This window comes from Gavia stellata, chromosome 25 (genome assembly GCF_030936135.1).
Source record: "Gavia stellata isolate bGavSte3 chromosome 25, bGavSte3.hap2, whole genome shotgun sequence".
Lineage (NCBI taxonomy): Eukaryota > Metazoa > Chordata > Aves > Gaviiformes > Gaviidae > Gavia > Gavia stellata.
Genome location: NC_082618.1, coordinates 5,889,532 through 5,916,029, shown reverse-complemented (window position 1 = coordinate 5,916,029; position 26,498 = coordinate 5,889,532). Strand labels below are relative to the sequence as shown.

General features: G+C 41.3%; 1 protein-coding gene across 1 annotated transcript; it reads right to left on the bottom strand.

Moving 5' to 3' along the window:
* Positions 1–1,224: 1,224 nt before the first annotated feature.
* On the bottom strand, positions 1,225–11,739 carry RFFL (ring finger and FYVE like domain containing E3 ubiquitin protein ligase). Its single transcript, XM_009810441.2, has 6 exons — positions 11,541–11,739; positions 5,953–6,357; positions 3,969–4,052; positions 3,382–3,589; positions 2,085–2,108; positions 1,225–1,519 (listed from the first exon to the last, which is right to left on the bottom strand). The coding sequence occupies exons 1-6, from the start codon at positions 11,724–11,726 to the stop codon at positions 1,338–1,340; spliced, it is 1,089 nt and encodes a 362-aa protein (XP_009808743.1). The 5' UTR covers positions 11,727–11,739; the 3' UTR covers positions 1,225–1,337.
* Positions 11,740–26,498: the final 14,759 nt, after the last annotated feature.

Below are 26,498 nucleotides of genomic sequence, written 5' to 3'. Positions count from 1 at the left end.
AGCTTCACAAATGACTTGAAATGAGTATACAATCCCATGGTGGCTGAAAACTTAAGGCAGCAAGACTCCAACTTAGCTGTGTTACCACCCAAACGGACTGAATGCTTGCAGGCCACCGAGGGAAAAATACACCAGTTACCATTTTCTCTAGCAAGGCTTCCAAATGAACCTGCTGTTCATGAGGATAGCTGTAAGGGCTTGCAATTGCCACATATCAGACCACAAAATGTCCTGTCCAGCCTCACAAGCAGAAGGAGTACAAAATAAATTGCTTTTGATAAGCAGTCTGAATGTAACAGGACTGTAAAATTGGGGAAAGGGAAGGATGATTACTAAACAGAGGCATCTGCAATGATGATCGCTCATCTCACTGATTCAAGGGAGATAAAGTTTGCTTTCTTTCATGTCTCCCCTCTAAAAAAAAAAGTCACCTGTGCTTAAATGATTGTGTAGCAATGGAATCCTTACTACTCTTTAGCTGTATGTTTTCCTCACTAAACCCTCTACAAGACTCAAGCCTTAAATTCATAGCTCCTTAATCAAGTGAAGTCAGTTCAGTTTTAAAACGATTGCTGGCATATACTGTGAGGAAGCCTATGAAGTCAAAGGAATCAACAACAGTCAAACAAAATCTCCCTCTCGCTGGCATGTAAACAGAAAACCACCACCACCACAGAAGGTAAGGCTGTGTGTTTCACAGAGCCTCACTCCCCGTACATTTTTCAGTAATACAAAGTCCATCTTCAAATAAAATTGTACATTTTTCCACAATTGCACTATGCTAGAATTACGCTTATTCTGAATATGGAAATCAGAGGCTGGCTGCCTGTCCTGCAAGCATAAGAATTTAACATTACATTAAAAAAAAATTAACAAGCACAGTAAAATTTTAACCTTTGAAAATAAAGTTGTTGCTGGGTATATAGCCTAAGCAGCAAAACAAATATCACTTTTTGAGACCCCAGTCCACTTTTGTTTATTATTCAGGGGAAAATACAAAGTGTCTGAATCTGATCTTTGTGGTGGAAAGCCAAGCATCCATCTGTCCCCAACACCAGTGGATCAAGTTATTCTAGAATATAGGTTGTTAATGATTTCTGTCTCTGCTGCTGGCAATAAGCTCCAAGGAGTCCAGGCACTGTGGTGTAAAGCACTGTAGTGGGAAGAGCACAGCCAGGCATGGCTTGAGTAAGAGCAATTTTCCCCAGACTTCATCCTTCCCTCACTTCCAGGGGGATCCATATGCTAATCTCTGAGCTAACTCTTTGTAGCGATTTTGACCATTTCTCTAACAGCAGATGGGGCTTTAAGGCATCACCAGTCTTCCTTACACACGCTTAGGACTTAAAGACGTGGACAGCCCTTATCACATACTGCCTGCATATGGGACACTCGCTCATCCGCTTCCCACACTTGGTGCAAGTGACCATGTGGCCGCATTCCAGCAGGACACAGTCAATGGGTGCGTCCATGCAGATTTTGCAGAGGTTTTCCTCCGTGCCAGGGAGCCCAGCACCACCTGAGTGAACAAGAGACCACGGTTTGCATGAGACAAAGAAAGGTATGTCGGTGTTGTGCAATCTGCGAGTTGGCTTTATCAAATGTACTTTTGCACACTGGAGGTCTGAAAAAAAAATTCCCCTCACGTCTAACACTGATGTGGTTATGTCTGCTCCATCAACTGGCAAGAAGCAGAAAGGTTTAGCTTTTACACAGTAATTTTTGTGTAATGAAAACAGAAACATCACTGAGATTCTTAGCAATGAGGCAAATGAAGCAACACGGGTCTCTTTTTCCCAGGTAACATGTGATAGGACAAGAAGAAACAGCCTCAAGTTGCTCCAGGGGAGGTTTAGACTGGATATTAGGAAGAATTTCTTCACCAAAAGGGTTGTCAAGCACTGGAACAGGCTGCCCGGGGAACTGGTTGAGTCACCATCCCTGGAGGTATTTAAAAGACGTGCAGACATGACCCTTAGGGACATGGTTTAGTGGTGGAGATGGCAGTGTTAGGTTTATGGCTGGACTTGATCTTCAGGGTCTTTTCCAACCTAAATGATTCTATGATTAAGAATATCACTTACCAGTGTGATCATCAGTGTCAGAAACTGCAATATAAGAAGAGAAAATTATTTGGTGAGAATAAGAGAAGCTGGGAAAAAAATTTACTCAAGCAGTATTATTAAACAGGAGATGAAAGCCTTGAAGGGAGATTACTAAACCAAAACTGCTTTTTGCAGATCCCCCTGCAGAGGTTCCAGCTCAATCTCTGATCAGGACAGGTTGTTCAACTGGCAAGAAACTTTCTCTTCTGCTGAGCTTACACAACAGCTAGCACTTCACAAAGATAAACAACTATCTGAAGTGTTGTCTCAATTTTTAAGATAGCCTTGGAATTTATGCAGGGTTTGGCTTCCTAGAACTACACTTTCAGTAGCCCCTTATGCCAGTTTCTTTGGTGTTACACAATCTCACCAATATTGTTGAGCACAGCTGAGGCACACACACGGGCAACAGTGACTGAGAAAAGGATAAATTTTGTCAAAAGCAGAAGATGCAATGAAAGAATATAAAACCAAAGCAGTTGTCTTAAATCTTTTATCGTTCATAAACAACAAAGCGTAGAGAGATGTGTTTAAGAGAACAACGCTACTTTGGACAACACAGAAACAAACCTACTTATGAAATCAAAGTGTTAAAATATGTTTCTCTTGTAAATAATTTACAAGTATATGTCTTTAATCACCGAGGACTGCAAACTGGCACCTGAAAGTCAAGCCAGATACATTCTCTGTGCACCACTATCCCCTCATCAGTCAACTGTGCAGGCCTAGCAGGAGCAGGTAGTGCACAGGAGGAACGCTCTTGTGATCAACAGAGTCAAACCGCAGACAACCACAACTGTTCAGCAGCGGGAGCCACTGCCACTGAGCACATGCCCGCTCCGAATTGCCCAGCTGCTATCCGGTGGCATTTTCCTGCTCACTTTGCCAGTCACCAGGAGTCAATAGGTAAGAGCTCACCCCAGCGCTTACAGTCATCCATCTACAGTCGCACATCAGCTGTTCTGCAGGTGATACAGTGACCAGTGCGATTTGCCACAGCTATGCAGAATCCTGAGATGAAGGGTACACGGTTTTCATTTGCTGCTACTACAGGACAGTCACTCCCCAGAGCTACCATAATGCTCTCCTCCAACAAGTACAAGTAGGGGTGAATAGAGTTTAGCTACTTTCACTCTAATGTGCATATCGAAAACACTCCCTCCATTCTCCTCACTTGCATGAAACAGAAACATAAGATTAAGTTCTATTCCCTCCTGCAACTGCCCATAGAAAGGGAAAACCTGGAGAACAGGTACGTGCTTGCTAAGTTTCTTACCTAGATGTTGAAGGTCTTTCTCTTTATAAAGGCGAGTCACCCTCTCTAGCAGCTCCCACTTTTCACAACAGCCTTTGTAGTTGACAAAGTTGCGAGCAAGAATTTCCTTCAGCTGTCGCACAGAGAGTGCATTGATGTCTCCAATGCTTGTTAGATCAGAGAGAGAAGCCTTCCTCCCCTGCACCAGGTTATCTTCTGAGTCAGTAGACTGGAAGGGAACAAAGATGGAATGATTCTTGCTCTCAACACCTAGCACTACAATTTAAATCAACTTTCAACACGTGTACTAGCAGGCGTTAATGTTTGTACGTATAATTCTGATTACGCTGTAAATTCCTTCATCTATCAGAAACATAAGTCCTAGGATGGAAAGAAATAATTTCTATTATTATGGTGTCCAAGTGACACCAGTTCTTTCTATATGTGGATGACAAGATGATGCTAAACAAAGGCATTGATTGAGTCTGCCGGTGGTCAGTCTGAATTACTCTTTAGCCACCCATCTCTTTGCAGTAATGATTCTGTGGTATCAAATATGGCCTCAAAAACCTGGTATTCCTTGTCATCTAATTCCAGGACACACAAACCTGTGTCTCCTCCTCTGTTGGTGCTTCTGCTGCATTCTCAACTCCTGTCATACCGACTTGGCTCGGAGGCACAAAACCATTTGCCTAGAAGAGGAAATAAAGGTTTCACCAACAGCGTATCTCTGTGTGTCCAAAGGGAAATAAGCTCAACAGTTCAGCGTAACTGCAAACCCTGCCCCACTGGAAGGACGAACTGCAGCACAAGGTAAAAGCAAGGCACAATCACAGAAGATATTTCCTGTGCAGCACTTACAAAAACAAATAAACTTTAAACAAGTAAAACTTCTTGAAACTGAAGCACAACACCTGACCCTTTAAAGCCCTGCTTTATTTAAACCCTGATAGAGTACTTATACAATAAGATCCCACATGATGTTTTTGTGAGGCTGAATCAGGAGGAGACCAAATTTATACACACACACATATATTATATGCAATCCTTCACCAAAATGTTGCAGTGTGACAGTGCGATATCGTAGCTCTGATGGCACATCGGCTATCAGTGCCAGGCTCTGTATAAGACTCCTCTGTAACACAGCTCAAAGGCTACAAGCCATCTTCAAAGTAACTGTACAGAAACACCTCCTCAGGTGGGTTCTGGACTGGACAAATAGGAGATATTAAGCGAAGGATGAGCAGCAGCAAAACTGGAGAATAAGAAGGGACAGTTGCTTTGAGCACTTAATAAAATGAAAGGAATTGCAGTGTAATTGTAGCTGACTCGCCCTCAGGAGCTATCATTCCCCTTTGTGGTTTCCCTACTGACAAAGGGGACGGTAATGTTACCATCCTACTTAGGTAAGTGGTGACTTGTTAATATTTACAAAGCAAAAGAATAACAGTAATGATGAAAGAGCCTGAACTGTAGCAGGATCTCATGCAAGTTGAGACAAGAAGCTGAAATGTACCATGGGGCAGTAAGGGAACATGACAGAGCTGAACATTCTGGTAAAAATTGGGATGGCAATATCCAGAAAACCAGAGAATGAAAAGGCCATTTAACGATTTGTAAAAAATGTCCTCCCAGGAAAACTCTTCTTTTGTGCTAGATATATCTGCTGAGGAAGCAGAAGGTACATGCACTTTCACAGCTCTGGTCCACAGGGAACTAAATATACCTAGTAACTTAGTAATAGAACTAGGAGCAGATGTCAAACACAGAGTAAACTTCCCATACCAGATAGATGAAAGACAAACAAAGCAAAGTCAATAAAAAATAATTAACCTTAAACGCCCCTGACAAGGTTTGTCAGAACTGCAGGGTTCACATAAACTGAAGACTAACAACAGACAGATTTTGTCTTCTATTCATCTTGGTGCAGGAGATACCAAAAACCTCATCCATCTCACAATCATCTCTCCCAGGAGTTTCAAATTCATGATTCCTTTGAACTGTGCTCGCTGTGTTGCACATGAACTTAAGAACAATAATAACCATTTCATCTGACATCTACATACAATTGTCAGAAAGTTGTCAACATCAACACACAAGATAGATCTGTGCACCAGCACAGATATCAAGGACCAAAGGAACCGGTCACAGGAGTATCTAGTGGCAATGGCAAGTGTGGACCAGAGAACCATAGAAAACATCTCAACATTGCAATGTTGTTCTCAGAGTGAGTGTTCAGTACATTCAGCACTGCCCACCAAATTAAATTCCACTAATGTAGAAAGGGAATGGCACATCAGACTTGGTGCAGCAGCAAGACAGTGTAAAATAACTCCTCTTATTTTCCTAATCATCCTGTAGGAAAGTGTGAGTCCTCACTCCAAAACCTGAGAAGAGCATGTATAAAATGCAACTGAATATTCTGTCATCTGTTCTAAACAGAAGCTCTCCTTGCTTTTTAAGCAGGCATCTTTAAAGTAAATTTTTTTGGGCACATTATCGACTTGGAAAACCTCATGCAACATCTTAGTAGTTAATCCAAAACCAGAGATGAATGAGTTTGCAAAAGATGCTTCTGGCTAGAGACTGTACCTGTTGATGTTCCTGAGCTAGTGAACTTGAGATGGGATCTGCAGACACTGGAGACGCATCATGTGAGGTAGAAGATGCTATGCTGGTTGGTGGGAGAATCACAAAGTCTTGCTGTCCAGAGGCACTAGTATTAAATGGATTTGTTCTTATCTGATCTTCCTGGGTAATTACAGGCTGCTGGCCAAGAATCAGAAATACCAGGTCCTCCTTCTCACGACACAACTCTGTGGAAATCTCACGGAGTGCCAAATAGTCTCGCAGATCCTTCACCTTCATCTTTATCAACTCCTCCCGCTGAAAAGCTGTGGCCCGGAAACGCTGGCATAGGTGGCAGAGAAGGGGACCGCCTTCAGGCTGGTTTGAGCAGGACATACAAAAATTCTTCTTACAGTCCAAGCAGATGTGCTGGTGAAAAGAAGGGAACAGAATCAAACCAATCCACCATGACCTGCGACAGAGGTGCACAACGACCGCAGGCAGTGCTCCCCTACCATCTGGAAGCCAGAGTAAGTAACAGAGTCTGTTAAAGCATAATCAAAACCTTCTCATTTATGAAAAAGTGCCAAGTGTGTTACTCATGTTCCTAGAGGAGGAGAAGGATTGATCCCATAAGCAGATCACTAGATTCCTCACAGTTCTTAGAAAAGCACTATTTACACTCCACTTACCCAAAATGAAATATTACATTCTTAGACAATTCCCTCAAAATGACCAGAGTTTTCTGCACCTTATTCTGGACCTGTCATCCAGTTTAAGCCACAGATGAAATCAGGAGATATATACGAGGCAGCAGACTTTCAAGTAAATTACAGCTAGTTGTACATTGCTTTATAGAACAAGTAAATATTGCTCTGTGCATTAAAAAAGCTCTAGCATTGGAGGGAGTTACTTAAAAACATTTCACTATTTCATAAATTGAATACTTGCTATGAGTAACCTCCCTGCTCCCCCCCGCCTTTTTTTTCCCTCCAATTTGCTGCAATCACTAAATGAATCTTTTTTTCACCATAAGAGGAAAAGGAAACAGCAAGGCTTACAGTGTCTGACAGACATCAAAGAATTTAACATTTATTTATGCAACAAAAATAGCCAGCTTATTTTGAAAATAATATGCCCACTGTGTGCCAGTTAGGTGCTAGACAGAAAGTGTTGGAAGTTTTGGAAATATTAGGCCCCAGATGTTTAAGAACTTTACAGATTAAATTCTGTTGTTTAATGTTTATATTTTACACCGTTCTGGTCTCGTCACTCAGGGCTCGATTTTCAGAAGTTCCAAGCACTCACAGTCCATGTTGACTTCTGCAGAAACTTGACTGTTCAACACTTTGGAAAGTCAAATTCTACATTTTCCAACAGGAATAGCAGCAGAACAGCCGCATTATGTGCCTTTTAAAAAGTCCTGAGGGAAGAAAGAACTGGTTTCAGTGCTGGTTAAAAATGCTAATTCACAGTCTCAGAGAAGACAAGCATCTCTATGAAATCCTGACATCCTGACCCTTTAGAGATATGCACGGAAAAATACACATGCAGAGTTGGAGAAGCAACAAATACAAACTCAAGAGACAAAAAAATTGTTTCATTAATTTTTTTCTAGTGATTAAAGAACACTTTTAACTTCATAGTTCAAAGAAAGCAGATGTTTCTCATGTTTTAAAAGGTGTAAATACGCTACTTGCTTACCAAGCTCCTTCTGATCCCCTTTACAGCCTGGCAGCCCCCTTGCCCCACACACACCCTTACAATTATAACCAACAGACTTCTCATTTAGACCCTGTAATAGACTTATAATGACAGTTAGTGGAAAGAATCCTAATTTCCTGCCTAAGCATTTTAAGACATGAAAATTTCTACCACAGAGTCAGTCTCTGGTCATGCAAACTTGAAACCTCATCTCAAAATTGCTGTTTGGGGGCCTGCCAAGTAAAAGTGACTTTCATCAATCACAAAGCAAGACAGGAAGGGCAATTTCCACATACCATCCAGTTTTGAGAAGTTTTCCTTAACTTGGTCATTATAAAACACATTAGTATGTAACTGACTTTTTTTTGGATTGCAGGAGCAATCCAGTTCCTCAGGAAATTTTCAGGGCAGAGAGAGGAACTACTGGTTGTGCATGTGTCTAGAGGGGGGAACGAACGCTCCACAAAGGCAGAGTAATGGAAAATAACCCCGTTGACAACACTTTCCTTTTCTCAGGGGAGCAACCTAAAGAACTGAGGGGAAAAAACCCAAAAACCAAACAACCCTGCTTTACTCTGGCAGGGGGAAGCCTCCCCGTGCTCTGCAGGCTGCCAAACTGGCTCCAAAGGGAACCACTGTACGGCCAAGGACCCTCCAGCCAGAAAACCCCTACTTGAGTACTTACACTTTTAGGTATCACGTAAGCGAGCACAGTACAAGGGCTGCATTATCCAGCGTGCTTTTTGCAAGCAATTAACAGTAATAACACGAGTCTGCCTTAGTTACTAAATGATACATTTGAGAAGTCAAAATAAAACCCAGCATATGTCTGGCTTATCAGTTCACCACTAGGATTCATCTTCAGAGGAAAAAAAAACCTCTCCAGCATGAAGTACCTGAGCATGAAGTATTTAAACATGGACAGAAGCTGTTTGCCGCATCTCCGTATTAAGCAGCTTTTACAGCTTCAATATATTTGTCGAACTCTGACTGAAAGGGTAACGATCGAAGACACCGGTCTCTTCAGAACGATTTGTTTCAAATGTTGTTGTAAATTAAATCCTGTTACTAAAAGGTCAGACCACTTCTGAATTATGCTTACTAACTGGCAGCACAATCACAGGATGGTCAAACAGAAGTGAAATACTTTAAATCAGAAGCCTGTCCGGAATGGAAGCTGTTCCTGGTTGTTTGATCTAACAGTCTCCCAGAGATACCAGGATGGGGCTTTGATACACTTGGCTCTTCTCTGTATGCAGGATAAAAATGAAGAAATGCCAACATTCAAGCTTTCACTATGGCTACTGTTGTTTGGGGTTTTTTTTTAATCTTGCATTCTAGCTTGCCAGGGGCTTTTTCCGTAAGTATGCAAAGAAAAGCATCTTCTTGAAAATGTCAGCCAATTTAAGGCACTGAAATCAGAAAATGGGGGAAGAAAGAGTAACAATCTGACATATCCACCAAGAATGCCTGCCATAGCTTTCTTTCAGCAGGGGGAAATGAAGACTGCTTGTTTTAAATGTAAAAGATTTTGTGGAATCAGTTTGCTGCAGAAAACCAAGGTCAAAGAAGTCATCTAAAGGAAAACTCAAAAAAAAACTCAAGAGATTTTTGCCACCACAGTTAAATTTTACATCCTTTAAAGATGCTCCAACAGTTAAATGCATCTTATAAATACATGATCCATTCAAACCTCCCCTACTCTAATCCTTTTAGTAGGTGCCACGTTATATGAAAATTAAAATACAATTATGATAAAAGATCAAGTACCTAAGATACCATCATTCTGCTTTTGTGGGGGGTGAGGGTGTTTGATTGGGTTTTTTAAAAGCAATCTAGGTTATCCTTATGGTCACCAGTGCAGAAGGAATTAATTTTTTTTCTACTGTATTTGAGTATAAACATTCACTGGACCCTAGAGTTCAAAGGTACTGCCTCTCTTGGGACAAAATGCAGAGTTTTCAGTGCTCTTGTTGCAGCAAAGTGAGATTTCATACACTTCTTGGTCCGTATCAACAGAATTAAAGAATTAACATGGTTTACAAACACGTCAGTGTTTTACAAGTTATGTACTCGGTTCTTTATCTCAAATTCTCTTCTGAAGACCAAGGCCTGATGGACGACCTAGCAGACCTTCCTGCAGCTGTTTAAGCTTTGCCACCTGTAGCCATCTAGCTCAAGTCAGTCGCAGAGATTACTGCTCAGTAGTTGTGGTGGCAGGAGGAAGGTGGAAGGAAGTTTTAGGAGCCGCCCTTCACAATGCAGGATAGAAACCTCAAAGTCCTTTTCACTGACAGTCTGCACTGAATGGGAGCAGCTGAGACACAAGCACACATTGTACTCCACTGCCCCAGTTACACTGACAGCCGGCTCCCGCGGAAAAACAGGGCAGTCTGCTGGGGGCAGAAACGTCTTGGATCGCTTTTTGCAGAGCTTCTGCAATTTGCACACTGGAGCTTTTCCTAGCCCCAATCAGTCAGTATGTTTTCACATATCTGGAACTGTACTGATGACTTATACAAGAGACTCCTTTAAAGACAGCTTATATTAGAACATCTCTTTTAGAAGGTAACAGAAAAAAAAATCGGACCATGGTTCTAGCATTGCTATTACATAATCCATACTTAACTGCATGAATTGTTTTCATTTCAAAAGCAGAATCATCTACATCCGCTATTTGCTACAATGCAGAAGAGTAAGCACTGGATTCAGAATAATTCTTTCCACAACTGTTTGTGAAGATGCATCACACTAATGAGGACAATGTTAAAGACAATACTATGTGGAGTCACGTGCAGTGACTGCACCTGACCCAGAATCTGCCTACTGTCAGAAAAAGTCTAAGCATTCTTATATACCCCAAATATATTAACATATATACCCAACCTCCAAAATATATTACTAAAATTTAAATTTGTAGTGTAGTCCAGTGTAGTCTGGAGCAATAATGCTTCTCAGTACAAAAAGGCATAAACATCCCTGTTGTTCTGTGAGTAGAAAGAAACAGCTCTGCCAAGATTTACCGTTTCTCAGGTATGTGCCAGCACGCATGAATAAAAAGGTGCAAGAAAGACCAATTTATTAATTTCCCCATCTGATCTAAAAGGGCTGCGGCCAAAATTCACTGTAATTTTTAAGTTCTCACATTATTAAATTCAGTAACATGCTATATATAAGACAGTTCTTAAGCCACAGAGTTTGGACTCTGAACAACTTTCCTCACTGAAACATTTTTCAAACAGCATTGCCATGCCCAAATAATGTCCCAGGCAGGGTCTGCTGTCTAATTTAAAAAAAATCCTGTGGCAACAATTATTTTGGCATCTATATGCTCACAAATAAAGTTTACAACCAAGATTAAATGGATTTGGGTTGGTGGTTGTTTTTTTGGCACCAAGCTTCAGCAATTCAACACACACCCTCAATAAACTTATATGGCTTTTTAGCCTGAGCAACAATAGTTTGGAAAAGAGATACGTAGATCTTCCTTTACTGAAAGCACAAACAGATTACTAAACTTCTTGCCACAATTTTTTTTTTTTAAAGGGCATGTTTTTAAATAACAAATTTAAAAACTCATGCTCAAGTCAATGCTCCATTAAATGATTATAAGCAGTTTGGTTTTCTTCTTTCAGCGCCTGGGAAAGCCAAGTCTACTGAAGGTTAACTACCACATTTCCAGTCATCTTTAACTACGTCTGCTAATTGCGAAAGAATGACTAAAGACACAGAAGCAAAGGCAAGCTGTCTTTTCCCATATGGCACGTCCTCAAATCAGAGGCCTCTAATGTGCATCCGTTTCTCTTCAAATTGTCTTTTTGTAATTAAATTAAAGTCAGACGGCGCATTGCGGTCAAACTGAACGCTCCCCTAAGTCAGCGGCGCCAGAGAAGACGTTTGCGACTCACCTTCCTGGAGGAGTTGTCGAAGTGCACCCCACAGGCTTTGCAGCTCTGTTCGGAAGCAGTGGGAGACGGGTAGGAGCTGTATCCAGGGTTGGAATAGGCTTGGGCTCTGGCTCCCTGCTGCGGCTGCGGCTGCATCTCTTCGGGTGAGCCATCCAGACAAAACCAATTACAACAGCTTGCCCACATAGTAACTGAAAGCGGGAAAGACACACATTAGAAATGACATGGGAAACAATCTGTCAGCTGAAGTGAGAACAGAGCATAAAATGCGTATTTAAATTTCCCACCAGCAATTCCTTTTTGACAGTGTGTTTGTAAGTTTTGATCTTTCCTCTAACTGACTAGCACATGCAAAAACCACACACCCAGTCCAGCATGGTGAGAAAGGACAAATAAAGTTCAGGATAGTTATTACTGGAATTTCTTAGAGTTAAGAGATTACAGCAAAGATAAGATAAATTTTATGTCCCAGTTGGCTGTACAAGACTCTATGATGAAGTTTGCTGTAACAGGCTGTCTCTATTCCATGTAAGTCATAATACACTGACTTTGTTTTTTGTTCATTGGGAAAAGCAAACAGAAGCTCAAATCATGGCTCACACATTATTTAAATAAAATCAGCAGCAAGATCACAGATGGCTATTCTTCAGTTTTATTCTAAATCCCTCTACCGATTTACAGCTACAAATCTAAAAAGACAAAATAAAAGACAACGACAGTGGAGCCGCTGATTTAACATATGCCAGTTCTCAACTGAATTTGCAGCATTACAAGGCTAAATCATCACACAGCAAGTAAATGTCAGCAACTTAAGAAAAATCAAATATTAGGTTCTGGTAACTTACTTGGGAAAACAGCTGCATCTGAGACACATAATTGCTTGTTTATTTTTTTTGCAAGCCAAATAATTATATATATGTATACACTTACCTAAAATCCTAACAGTCCAGTGCAAATTGCACAGTTTTGGAGTCTTCCAAGACCACCCACACAGAAGTATTCCAGAAACACACTGTTATAAACTTGCTTTTGGGAGTTTACAAAGAAATCTGAATTCATCTGGGCATTCAGCTTCTAGAGCATCCACCATGTGTCATCACTTACTGGTAAACAGAATACAAATTGCCTCCTCTGCACTTCTGCATTCACACTGTAGTTCCTGGACTGTGTTTCTTTTATGTCTTAAAAAATCGGGGCCATCACTGATAGTGTTGGACTGCTCGATTTTATAAACTTCTGGAAATAAAACATCTCTCAGCTACACAGCCAGTTCATTTCTTTCGCCTCAGTAAGTATTGCCTCTGTAAAACCCCAGATTCCCATGGGAAGGGGGCTGGTATGAGTCCTAAAGGTCACTTGGTATAATATACTAACACACTGTTCTGTTGATTTTTTTTTTTTTTTTTAAAGCTGTGTTAAGTCTTTTGGGTTGAGGTACTTGAATTGGGAAGCTTTTGCAGTTTGCTGCTGTTCCAGTATCTGTAGCTTTAGTGACATCTTTAATCCTTTCAAAATCTAGCTGAATTTGGCTCGTCAAAGTTACCGCTGTCACTGCAGTGGACTTAGGCCTTTCAAAATCGACAATGGTGAGCTTAGCAATGAACGCTACCCTGCAGGCTCAGCAGATTTTAATGTTTAAGGGAAAATCTACAGATTCATGACAGAGAAACAATTCTTAGTGTAACTGATGCGCACAACACTGTAGTGTAAATTGCACTTAGACTGGCAAATAGATCTCTAATAGCAGAATAGTAACAGACAAAACGGAGCACCAGCTGGCTGCTGGAAGGACAGGGGTGACCAAAGGCACGGCAGAGACAGGCAGGGTGCAAGACTATTACTGCGGGTATTTGTGATGTCAATGCCATCAAATGCTGATTCTATCAAACACTGAAAATCACAATACTGAAAGTGGCATCAGTATAGAATCACAGAATCAGAATAATTTGAGTTGGAAGGGACCTTTAAAGGTCAGCGAGTCCAACGCCCCTGCAATGAGCAGGGACATCTTCAACTATAGCAGGGTGCTCAGAGCCCCGTCCAACCTGACCTTGAATGCTTCCAGGGAAATAATATCCATCCCCTACAATCCTCTCACCAAGTGCTGACCTAAAATTTTGGAGGTGCCTTGACCATCCTCCTCCCACATCATTTGGAGCTATTCTCAGACATAACAAGCAAGCTGCTGTGCTTCCCCAGCAGCTTCGCATCGCAAACTACCTTGGCAGGAACATGCGTGTTCTGCACAGAAAACACTTGGGATAGTCACCACACAGCAAAACCACGAGATCCTTTAGGCCACCAAGACCTTTGATTTGTGTTACATCCCTGTGTACAAAAGCTGGTGTCAGTAGAAAACAAGCTTAAACACAGTTATTTATAAGCGTAAACAAGAATCAATGAAAAACAGCACAAGTTCTTACTGACACACAGGGATCAGAAGCCTGAAAACATTAATGACGTAACCGTAGTGTCTTAGCCTAACGATTCATTTCGCATGCCACAGTACCCATCCTGTATAAGCAGGGGTAGCTATCACTCAACAAATACATGGAGAGAAGCGTTCCATGAACAGAAATAACGTATCATTGTATTAGCTCTGCACTGCAATCAAAACACATACTTTAGATATCATACAATAAAAGAAACAATGACTCTCTGCACATTAATTTCCCAGCTATCAGTCCCACTCAGAAGTTAACACATCCTTTCTATCACAAAAATACTGAATTTCTATTTTAAACTATGCTGTTTGGAGGTTTAATTTGTTCCTAGGAATTGCAAATCTAAACAACATGAAAGCTGTGCTGTCAAACAAGCATTAACAAGCCCCACAGCAGTGAAAAACTGCATCCATAGTTAAGTTCCCTTCCTGTTTCAAGGACCCCTGCAAACTGAAGGCCACCCACGATAACAGAATACACAAATGCTACTGCCTGCCCCAAAAACTTTGTTTTCCTAACAAAAAGACAGCCCACTAATTCACTCTGGAACATCGCAACATGTCAAACATTGGGAAGAAAAACACAAGGGAGTGCACAAATCGGGATAAAATAAGACAGAACTCAGCATTCAGCTGGAGTTGTCGTTTTGTGTAATTGCCAGGAAATTAAAAGACTGACACAAGGCTCAGATGTTGCTTTAGAAGAACCTCAATCCTGCTCATCTGCAAAAGCGTGGAAGGGAAATGTCCATACACAAACAACTAACAACCAGGACTGTCCTCTGATCTGTAATGTTTTTCCAAAGCTATCTCCCATCTTTAAGAGAAAGGAGCACATGGAAACACGACAGCCATTCCTAAAACACAGGCACACTACTTTAGTCTGTACCGGTGTATGTCAGGTTTTAATTACTTAAGGACCTCTACATATAGGTGTAAGTTTAAGTTAGGGCTTGCGTAGGTGCAGCATTTACATTGACAAAGATGCTTCACCAAAACCCGCTTCATGCTGATGGTTGCTAGCCAGGCAGAAATGGATAGCTTTCACTTCACTATCAGCTCCTCCCGAGCACATACTTTGCACTGTGAGCAGGCATCCCACGCTTCCTTTGTGCCACTGTCCGCTTGTACGCAAAGCGGGATTCTCCTCCAGGCATACCGAGAGATACCTGCCAGCCAGCAGCCATCGTCTCAACACGGCGTACAGGTCGGGGACAGCACCCGGGCAATGCCGCAGCCTGCTCCAGCTGCAGCTTAGATGGCTCCAAGTGCAAGAAAAGGAGCTCACAAACATTTCCACCTCTGCCCATACAGTGGCCATCATGCTCTGCATCTCAGTCAACCTTGCCCCAACTAATTTTGTAGATATCTGCTACCATTTCCAAATTCCCAGGAGACCACAATGGCTGAAAAGCAAGAATTACACTGTTGATACCGGGAACGTGCAGTGGCTGCTAGGTGGGAACTTAAAATGCTGCCACCAGTTAGGCAAAGCTTTGCTAATTGGCAGCTATACTACCAAGCAGATATGACTGCCGCTTAAGATGCTAAAATGTCTCTGTATCTGCCTACAGCCACACTAAAACAACAAGAAATGCAGGTACGATTCAGCAGCTGCTTCGAGAGGGATTTTTCCTTTGTTCTGTACAGCATCAGGTTTAGACCTGAGAAGTAAGCACTGCCGGTGGGAGAGGACTGGTAGCGGCAAGCAGAATTTCACAGTGAAATTTCAGAATGGCAATTTCCTAGATATCTTCACAATGTTTGCTACAGCCTAATTACTCCCTTATTTATTTTGTTACCCATTCAGAGGAATGTGGTCAGCACCATCCAGAAACTGATCATTTCCGTAAGCAATGCTGTGACGGATGGGTTGTTGGTACAGATGTGACACAGTTTGAGCATCATAACGAGAAAGCACTGCCCTGTGTAAAGCCCGTCAATCCTTTGCAGATGAGTGGCTGGTTTGCACGCAAGGAGCTCCCCAATTACACTGAAGCGAAAAATAAACGCCCAGCATTTATTGTATGCATTGATGTATACGTACATCACAAAATAAATGCCCAGCATTTATTTACCAGCAGAAAGAGCTACTACTTTGTTGTGCTCCAGGGCTTGGTAAACACTTACAGTAACCTGACTAGTATTAACATGTGGGTTTGGAAAAGTTAACACCACCATAGATTTCAGGAATTCTCAAGCAACTTCTTGAATAAAAGATGTTGACTTACTGGCATGACTGATATCGGCAGTCTTCGTTATTCTTGGACATGATGCTCATACTGGCCAACAGGAGCCACAGAAAAGAACTGTTTTAACTCTGCAGCTGAGAGTGTTTTTGGGAAACTGGAATCTATATGGCAGGCGCTCAACAGATGACTTCTGGCAGCCAAAAAGTACCTGCCCTAAATCCTAACAGCGTATTGTGCTCGGAGCACCTGCAAGAGCAAAGGGAGAAGGAGCTTCACCAAGGGTGGAGATGCAAGATTAAACACTCTACCCTGGACCTGCAAACACATCCACCCACATGGCAAGCATCACGCGGGGCTTCGTTTTGGGAAGGGGGATTGGTTTATCTTCTTTCTTGAGTTCCTTTAAGGAAGAGCCAGAAAAAAATCCAATAAGCTGGATGAGGCAGGGAGTTGCTTGCCATGGTCTGTGGGCAAAGCAGTACTAGCACACTGCCATGCTCTGACAGACTGCCTTTTTCTTTTCCAGTATGAAGCTATGAATGCTATGACTCTCTTCACTGACTTTAAACAGAAAAGTGAAATTCATTTCACCACCTGTTCATTAACATGTTCTATCCATCACCATGAGTTTTGTATAAATTTGCAAGCATGATTTAATTCTGGAGGAAATACCAGTGATGTCAAAAGTTTTCCTCCCATACACTGTTGAAGACAGTATTCATAATGCAAGCCTGGATTTTTATACTTTCCATCTTCATTAAAAAATGTGTTTGAACTCAGGTTCTCACTATGTATGCAATATTAATGCCATAACCTTGCTGGCTGGAATATCAGAGATCACTGTACATACAGGATTTATTACACATGCTTTGTGGATTTCTATCAAAGCGTTGGCTTTGGCTGTATAGGAAAACTGTGGTTTATGTAGGAATATAAATTTTCCCTTTATTTTCCTAAGAGTGCAAACAATAAGGGACTAGAACAAGTGAAAGGAACATCTCAGAATCACTGAGCTTTTGGCTCTGTATAATAAAGCTCTTGATGATTGTGTCTGGCTTCTCTTCATGGCTGCTCAGAAATTTGGGGGCTGGAATGCAGTAACACCAATGAGACACTTGAGTTAAGGGATCAAAAGGAACTGAGCTCCCACAGGCAGCTGATTTTGCTCCCACACGAGGAGCAGCCACAGCAACAAGTACTCCTCCTCCTCCTGAGAGGCCTTCAACCACTGGAACACCAGAGCTGATGACCCTTGAGGCTACTGCGAATGGAGAAGGGTGCCAAAAAGGGAGGGAGATGCAAGACAAATAGCAGCTTTGCTAGGGTGTGCTTTCCTACCATACTGTTTGCTCATTAGCTCTATGAGCTGCCCTCACCCCTCCTAATTTAGAGGAAGACTCTGTTCACCACAATGAACTTCTTTTCTATTAGCTCCCTGAACCATCAAGCTCCTCTTTCCACCTCATTCTTTGAGAGGCCATCCTCCTTCACTACCTGCTTACTACCTTTCAGAACCCCCCTATAATCCCAAACTGTCTTCTCCCGTCTCTCAGCTGTTTCCATTAGATTAATGCAGAGTGTCACAGTTTTCTCTCTCCACCTTCCCCTCACTCTTTGCCAAACACCGGGTAACTGCCAAACTGCAGAATCCAGTAAGGTCTGTGTGCTTCAAGTATAGACGCTATACGGCAATGCGTATCCAACCTGTTATCTATTGTGTGGTGTCCACAACAGCAAAGCCACATTCATTGGTAAGACACAACTTTCAAGGCAACACACCAAGACTGGGATTAATGTTACTCACAAAAGCAGTAGTTTCTGCCATTTCTAGTAGCTTGAAGATCACTGAAATCTATTCAGGAAGGCAGAAAAGGTCAGTGTGGCTTTAAAATATTCATATCTTGCTAAAGCACTTTTTAAATTATTTTTATATTATTATTCCATGCTGTGTCCCCTGCAAAATTAATCAGATCCCACTTTCATGAATGCTGTTTTGAAATGCTTTAAGTATTTAATGAGTTAACCATCTTGGTGCCTCATTAATAGCATTGTACAGTTGCTCATTGTTACAATTCACTTTTTTTTTCTTCCAGTAAACCTGCACTGATAAGAAATGCCTTGCTAAAATTAGTTTCACTAATAACCTACCACTTACAAACCGAATTCACAGCTTGCTTGGTCAAAAATTAGTATTTACTTGATAACAGAGCTATAGAATAATCTGCTTAAATGACATTTATGCATTAAGTATTATTTTTATCAGCCTGTGTTACAGGCACACAGACCTGAATTATGATAAATGGGAGCAACCATATGTTGGGACAGGTGGACAAGTCAGCACATTAGCCATTCGGAGGAGGCACAAGGGAAGGAGGCAGGCTGCCAGCCTGAGCACGACATTTGCAGAGGTGGTGCCTTAACCAGTACGAAGCGCAAGAAAATGAAGACTGCAGACCAGCCCTGGCTGTCTGTCACAAAGCACGTAAATCTAATTCGCTATATACAACAACTGGATTGAACACATTAGATTTTTACCTAGGGATAGAAAAAAAGTATATTTATGAGTAAAGGTACTAGGTTCACGTGCGCCTAAGGTGACAACATGCACATCTTGCAAAAATACGTAAATAAATATCAGCACAGCTAGAAACATGAGTGTTCAGAGGGAAGAGAGATTGAAATTTTAGTATGGAGGGAGGAGACATTTTTCCATTTGTTCTGCGCCTTCAAAACGTCTGGAGACATTTCACATCTCTAATCATCTAAGTATGCAATACCCATACTCTTTACAAAGACAAATAAATGATTGCTCACCAGTCTGATCAGCAACTTTGATGTCAGTCTAAAATTTTTCAGGTGAGAAACGGGCCAGCTACAAAGGCAGAGGACAGAGCATTCAGGTCAATCTGCGCCGAGCATAGTCAGAACTGGGTGTCCAGGTTGGTTTCTGTGGCGCCTTGGTCAGGCTTCTGTGCATCCAAGAGTGCCTACACCGTTGGGCACATCAGGGCTAGCAGTTGCACTAGAACAGCATCTGCATACTCACATCCACTGGCTGCTTTCGATGGACAGAGCAGGCTGATACTGGCACCCCACGCTCGTACGCTGTCTAGACCTTCCCCGTCGGATATGGACAGTACACGGCTGGTAGTTCAGCTTGTGCCTTCTGGTAATCCATCTTCAGACCTCCTTTAATACAGCATGACACAGCTGCATCTGTGTTTCTCCACCTCGGAGACACCTTCAGAAACCCTTACGTGTGGACGCCAGGCATCTCAGAAGGCAGGAGACACAGCACATCCCAACGCGTCCAGCCAGGAGCCAGATTAAGGAGCGTGGCGCACACAACTGGATTCAACAGCGTGTGCGCTTACTAGGTGCGCTGCTTCTCCGAGCGTGTGAGCCCAAAGGAAGAGAATTTGGCTGCCCACCAGCATTTTAATCAAGGAAGTGACATCCATTTACCACAGAGCAGAAAGCAAACAGCGTAGCCCGTTGGGGCAGGGCGCAAAGCAGCGCAGGAAAAAGCTGGAACGGGGCCACAGCTGTTCAGCCCAGAGACAGCCACACACAACTTCACTGAAATGCTATCGCCTTAAATTATTGCTGATTCCAAGGGAAGTACCGCAGTAACTTCCTAGATACATGATATAGAGGAAACCATCATGCAGACAAAGACCCTTTTATACTGCTATAACCTGGTTTACAGTGGAGTAAATCATTTGCAAGGTAAGCCCTTAGAAAATTTGCTTAAAAAAGAGGAGAATTAAGAATTAAAGTTCTCAAACACATGAAAAAAATACAGTGGGTAATCTAAGCACATTTTGCAGCTTTATCAGTGTTTATCAGCATTTTGTGTTACAAGTAATTTGCAAGCTTACTCTCAGCAACACTGGATGTTCTGTTTGTTAAATTTACAGGCAGATCTTCAGTAAAAGCGCCTTTGCCCATCAGCAAATCCCCCCAATGCTGTTACAAGCACAAAGGATCTAAGCTTCAAGCACTTCTTTGAAACAAAAGAGCTGCAGTTTTTATTTTAAAATTGAGAAAATGGTTTTGGAAAGCTCTGTGATTTATAGAGCATTGCATGGGAAGCTAATTCCAAAGGCAGAAACAGACACCCTCTCACTTGACTCCCAGCCTTGCACCTGAATTGCAAACTCAACACTCGCCCACTTTCTCTCTCCTCTGTAGCACAAGTAAAACCAAATGATTTTTCCCAACTTTAACATGAGAAGCTTGGAAATCTTGTTTTGTTTTAAAAGGAACTGGGTACCTGGGGTGTGTATTATTTCAATATAAACTGTTTATTTTGACCCAAAATTGCACTTTATATATTGAAAAATACTTAGCTAAAAAGTTCTTCTTGCTATTAACTGTAAGTAGGTCTCTAGACATCTGCCAAGATGGAAATTCAGCAACAGCCTTTTTCCTTTGCAAGTCAGTGATATTCTTCCAGCAAGTTAACACAAAACAAAAGTGATTAATGAAATCATGTGACTAGTTTTAGAAATTATTTATTTTATGCCATCTATCTGAATTCCTTAGTCCCCTAGCTCTTCCCAAGTAATATGCTGTGACCCCAGATACACTGTCTCCCTTCCACTCTCCTGCTACACTGAAAAACAATTAAAAAACCCAGTGCACTCTTTCACACTAGTATGTTATTCATCAGCTTGACAAAATTAAGTCAGCTGTAATACATAGCATGAACAAAGTCAGAAGGAGAAGAAAACAAACCCTGGAGAAGTAAGATTCCAGAGTATTCTGGTTTATTACTATTCCCACCCTCCTAGCATCCTGGTGGGTTTACGTGTGTCTCTATCCTTTGTCCCCCCCACAAAAGTGGCAGTGAAAGTGGAAGCTCTCTGTCAAAACTTTAGCAATGAGCAGCCCAACAATCCTAGACTATCATGTACCATTTCAATCGGTCCTTTTCATTATGGGGAAAACGGTCGATGCTGCCTTGCGCTCTGAATTTTTTTTCTCTGCTCATCCACATCATCACAAGTCTTCCCTGGATTTAGTTTCAGCCAGCTGTTTTTTTTCAAGCAGTGGGTAGCTGCTAAAATTGTAATTGCAACATGTAGCAATAGATTGCTAAATGAAAACCTGAAAATTTACCTAACTGTGTAGCTTCCTTAACCAGCTCTATCCAAGGGAGGTCCTCATTCCAGACTCTCCAAACTTCACCTCAAAACCCCCTAGAGCATTCTTCCATGACAGCCACGCAGCAACAGCTGGGGGTGGTTAGCTGGATTTGTGCCCACCTGAAAGCCAGAAATGGTCTCCAAAGGCACAACTTAAGCTTTTCAGGGAGTCTTCCTCCTTGTAACGCTACAAATACCTTGCTCTCTTTGCAAATTTTACATTGCCCGGAATAGAAAGTTGCTCAAACCAAGTTTCTGCTGTGCTGCAAAAGACTGCTAGGAACTAAATGACTTTAGCATTCAGATATTACAAACAAGGAGGAGCAATCCCACAATTTAACCAGGGACATCAGGGGAACAGCTTTGAATCACCTCAGCTTTCACTATGGAAGAAGGTAACCACTGTTGGATGGCTTTAATGATACTCTTCTCCTAAATGGGGGGAATGCAGGGAGCTGGAGAGAAAAGGGGAGGAGAAAGGATGTCAATTTGTATTTTCATCATATCACTAGAGTTCCCACTTCAGATAAAAAGAGATCAAGGTATTTCCATTGAAATCCTTGGCCCAAGAGGCCTATGATGGATGACTGCTGCACATCTTGTTTCATTGTGACAAGAGGTTTCTCTCTGAGTGGATAAATTACATATTCATCAACAGTTCATCTTTGGAATGAAGCACAAGCATATGGGGGCAGTCGAACAGAGGAGAGAAAGGAGGCATTATCTCAGACACAGCTCCTCAAACTTATAAAAACCCTTACCCCCAGTCTGCAGAGGCAGGGTAGGGACACAGAAAACAGGAGGCATCTCATCACAAATTGCAGCAACATGCACAGAAACTCCCTATCCCACCTGGTGTACAAGGATTCAGAGAGACAAAGTACTCTAAAGCAGCTGTTCCCAAAATAGAGACAGTTACAAGTACAATCTTAAGTCTTGCAGTGTTCTTCATCCAACAGCTGAGCTTGGGTTGGAGGTGGTACAGTATCAGTCAGAATTACGTTAAGTTTGTCTGAAATTGGGATTGCAGTTGGCAGTAGTGCTCTAAGACTCTGTGCTATCGCTGTCTCTCAGACACCCAGAATTGAGAGTGTTTGCTGATAAGCTACACCACCAGTTGGAAATCCCATAAATTACTTCTCATGCCAAGCTTCGGGTTTATTTTTAAACAATAAACTTCTAAATCTCCCCCCCCCCCCCCCGCCCCGAAATCAAAAGATAGCCTCAAAATTCCTCAGACACAAAGCCTACTCCTCCCCCCGTCTTATTTCAGGAGCTGTAAGCAGAAAATCAGCCTAAACCCCATGGAATTCATACATGTGGAAAAGTGCACGTGCAGTAAAATGGCACGCAACAAAGATCTGTGCAGACTGGTAGGCAACCTCTAACCTATTTAACTGTAGCCTGAAAAAAGATCGTTTTTATTTGGCTAGACTGAAAAAGATCTGAATGTATATAATTGAGGCACATCATAACAAGTACAAACACTGCAGACTCATTTCGTAGCTATGCCTATTCCAAATTAATCTGAATTCAAATCCAAACTAGGTGCTGAAATAGAATAAAATGCAACTGCGTATCATCTCCTTCAGTAGACATGTACAAAGACCAGCACATACGTCACATCTGAAACGGTGTGGAAAGCTCTGCTCTCCCAGACTGCAGAAATGCTTATGAGTTTGTCAGCAGTTAAAGAAAGGTCCAGGGTATTGAATACAGCACTGAAAAGCAACAAACCTGAATACTAGTTTTGTTACTGAGACAACAAAAGATACTGGAATAAAAAAGTCAGTTTATTTATGGCTTAGTCACCTCACCTGTGGATGAGGAAGAATACCCCACCTTCATTTGAGATCAGTTAGTACAGGTGAAAGTTTGAGAGAGACTTTGAAGTTGCACTGTTAAAGCATTTCCATAAATATTAACTATCATTTTTGAGCCAATCTCCATTTAGCACTGAAAAGTTTGAAATTCAAAATTGCTTGCATGCAGCCCTGGATAAGAGCTTGAAAACCAAGGGAAAGTTCAAGCCTTACCATCCAGTGTCCGTCAGCAGGACTAGCATGAACTACTTGTAACATTCATGGGACAGATGTTGTGAAAAAGTCCATTTCCAACCATCTATACAGTACTTGTTTCTAGGGCTGAAAGATTCTAAATGGGTTCCTTTACCACTGCCCTTGTTCACTTGCCATGCCTCTCCTCTTCTTCCAGCCTCAATCTCTACAGAACGTCAAGGACTAGTAACCCCAAAACAATGCAGACTGAAATCTGGGCTTTATTCAAACTGAAATGTGAAAAAACCCAACAGCCATCTCACCCCATAATTTTGGTTACGGAGTTGAAGGGTAACATCCCTAGAAGATTCTGCAAGAGATGACGCAGGAGCTTACCTACATTATCAGTACAAACCATACAAGTAAACATTTGTCTCTTGGAACTAAAGCCATGACCCCCCCAAAAAAAGGTAAATTTCCTTTATTGTCACATCTCTATACATATATTATGGCAGAACATTAAAATTCTGTGTCAAGCATTTCAAGCCCTGTGTGAACTACCAACAGAGGTAGAACAGAGCATTGTTCAAAACCACAGCTCACCTAAAACTACTGCAATTTATGTTATCAAAGCAGAAAGTCAGGATTGCTGAACATGAAATCATCATTGGATCCTACTGTATAAAATATATTTATAAAAAAGCCTGAGAGGATACTAGGTGATGAAAACTTCAAACTTCAAACTGCATCTTCTGGATTCCCTACCTTTGTCATGAAGAGGAAATTTCCCATATATGGCCCAAGCCGACAAGCAGACTAGGGTCAGATTTCAGCTCCCAGCTTTTGGCAAGCCCAAGCATTCAGACATCATGAGTCAGTGCTCCAGAAATCACTGGGCTTTATAAACCAATAAATCTATTTAATTTTGTTTTTTTAATTTGCCTTGGGTTTGTTGGGTTTTTTTTCCTCAACCTTTGCCGTACACAGGCATCATCACATTTTCATTTTGCGTCTCTGTAACGGGGAGTAGCACTTTTTTCCATTCTGGGTTTGTTTGCTTTGTAAAATGACAGACAAGATTTTCCTATTGGACTAAATCCTGGCATTGGAGCATTAAGAAAAAAACCCATACCAACTACCATGGAAGTTGGGAACAGATAGTGTGCTATCTTGTACACAGCCCTTTAACAACAAAGAACACTTATTTTTTACATAAAACCTCAAAACATCTTCACTTCTGTTCTCAGATCCCAAACAAATAACAACTTATCTGGCATTTCAGCCCTGGCAGACGTGACTTCTGCTGCTAAGAAGCTCCCTGCGACACAATCTTTTCCACCAATAACCTGATACCATCAACATGAACTTTCTTCCATTTTGAGTTCTACTTTTCTCAGTTCAGTAGTTCACCAGAAACCGCTCCATTTATGATTACACACACAAAATCACATACCACTTATTCCTATTTTTAAAAAAGACCTGAAGTTCAACAAATACCATTGGGTAATTACTTTCAGATTAGTAATGGGATGAATCAGTATGGGACAATCGGGGCTGAGGATTTTTGGTTTCAGTTTCTAGCTCTGTTATAGACACTCTGTGCACCTGGGCCACTTCAGTTCTCTGTGCCCCAGTTTTCTATACGTAAAACACAGATAATACCTCATCAGGGACTGGAATCAAGTTAATATTTAATTTCTTCACAGCAGTACTGTATTCATAATGGAGTTAAATACTGTCAGAGAACTGTCACAGCTCACTAAGGTAAGGCACTTCTGGGGAGAAACGCTTATAGTGAATGACCTCCCTGCACTTTTGCAGAGCATCCTAACAATTTAACATTTGAACAAAACACATAAATATAAAAAAAGGACAAGACAAGATGATTTTCAGGCCAACTTTATGCTTCACACAAGTGCAAAAGACAATGCAAGTCCAGTTAGTTTTTTGGTCTTTTTTGTTAGGGTTCGTTTGTTTGTTTTAACTCTTTACCAGTTCAGTGAAAATTATGGCAACACGCATAATAAAATATTGCTCAAGAAGTTTGTTTTTACTTAATGGAGCATTTTAACTTAAAAACAAGAGTGTCACAAATGTGGCCTTGTCAAAAAAAAAAAGGCAGACATTCTTGGTACTTAAGAATAACGTCTGAAGGAGGCAGCATGCTATCAAATTGCTGTTTAGAAGAACATCTAGGATTTTAGATTTCAAATATTTTGTGGATGTTGTAAAAATTCCTTTTTATTTCAAAGCTCAGAAGGTTCGATAAATATTTTTAGACTGTTTCCTCCATAATCAAGGATTAAAGCTGATCAGTCAAGTATACAGTAGACAGTAACAGTTTATATCCTTTTCTTCTCATTTGTTTTTATTAGGGGAATTTTTAGGAAATACTACCACCTATTACAGATTTAATTTCAAGCTTGCATCTGTTATTCCAGGCAGAGCAATAAAAGCCTTAGCTCATATTAAGAGCCACATCCAGAAGTAAAAAAACAAGCTTAGGCCTCCATAACAATATCTTACCAAGTTACTTAGATTTTGAGCAGAACACCGCTTGGAAAACACTGACGAAGAGACAGGACTCATTCCAAGAACGATCATCTTACTTCACTTAGACAAAGTAAAGCCTTTCATGAATTAGGCTTGGGTTTGGCCTACGTTCTGTTGTATGAAAAGACTTCATTATATGCAGTTGAACACGTCGTTTGAAAACGTGATACAAATGGCATTTAACGCAACAAAAGGTGAACAGACTAAAATGGTAAAACTGTATTAAACATGCTATTTATTATCTCTAAAATATACATCTTTTGAAAATATTTAAATAGGTTTTCACCCACAGAAGAGTTCAGAGATGGTATCAGCACCAGTCATGACTATCAGATAAAGCTATTTGCAGATTTAAGATGTCTCCGAAGGCAGTCATGGCAGATAAAAAGTAATGCTGCAAGCACTTTGTTTTTAAGCACATTACTTTGCTATATACAAGTAGTCATTTACTGGTGCTTTGAATTCCAGCTGCATTCTCTATGCACATTTTGTAGGCATTGCAATTCACTTCTGAACCTCCAGCAGCAAGCTAAACAACATATTCCAATTCTTTTCAGGAATTGCTTACTTCACTCAGAATTACATTCTTGATTTAGTTATTTCCATTACAAAATCTGTCTTCA

Coding starts and splice junctions, on each gene's coding strand:
- RFFL (XM_009810441.2), bottom strand. CDS start 11,726: ATGTGGGCAAGCTGTTGTAATTGGTTTTGTCTGGATGGCTCACCCGAA. Junction 4,053..5,952: donor TAGCTCAGGAACATCAACAG/GTACAGTCTCTA, acceptor TTCCTCTTCTAG/GCAAATGGTTTTGTGCCTCC. Junction 3,590..3,968: donor CAACAGAGGAGGAGACACAG/GTTTGTGTGTCC, acceptor GTTCCCTTCCAG/TCTACTGACTCAGAAGATAA.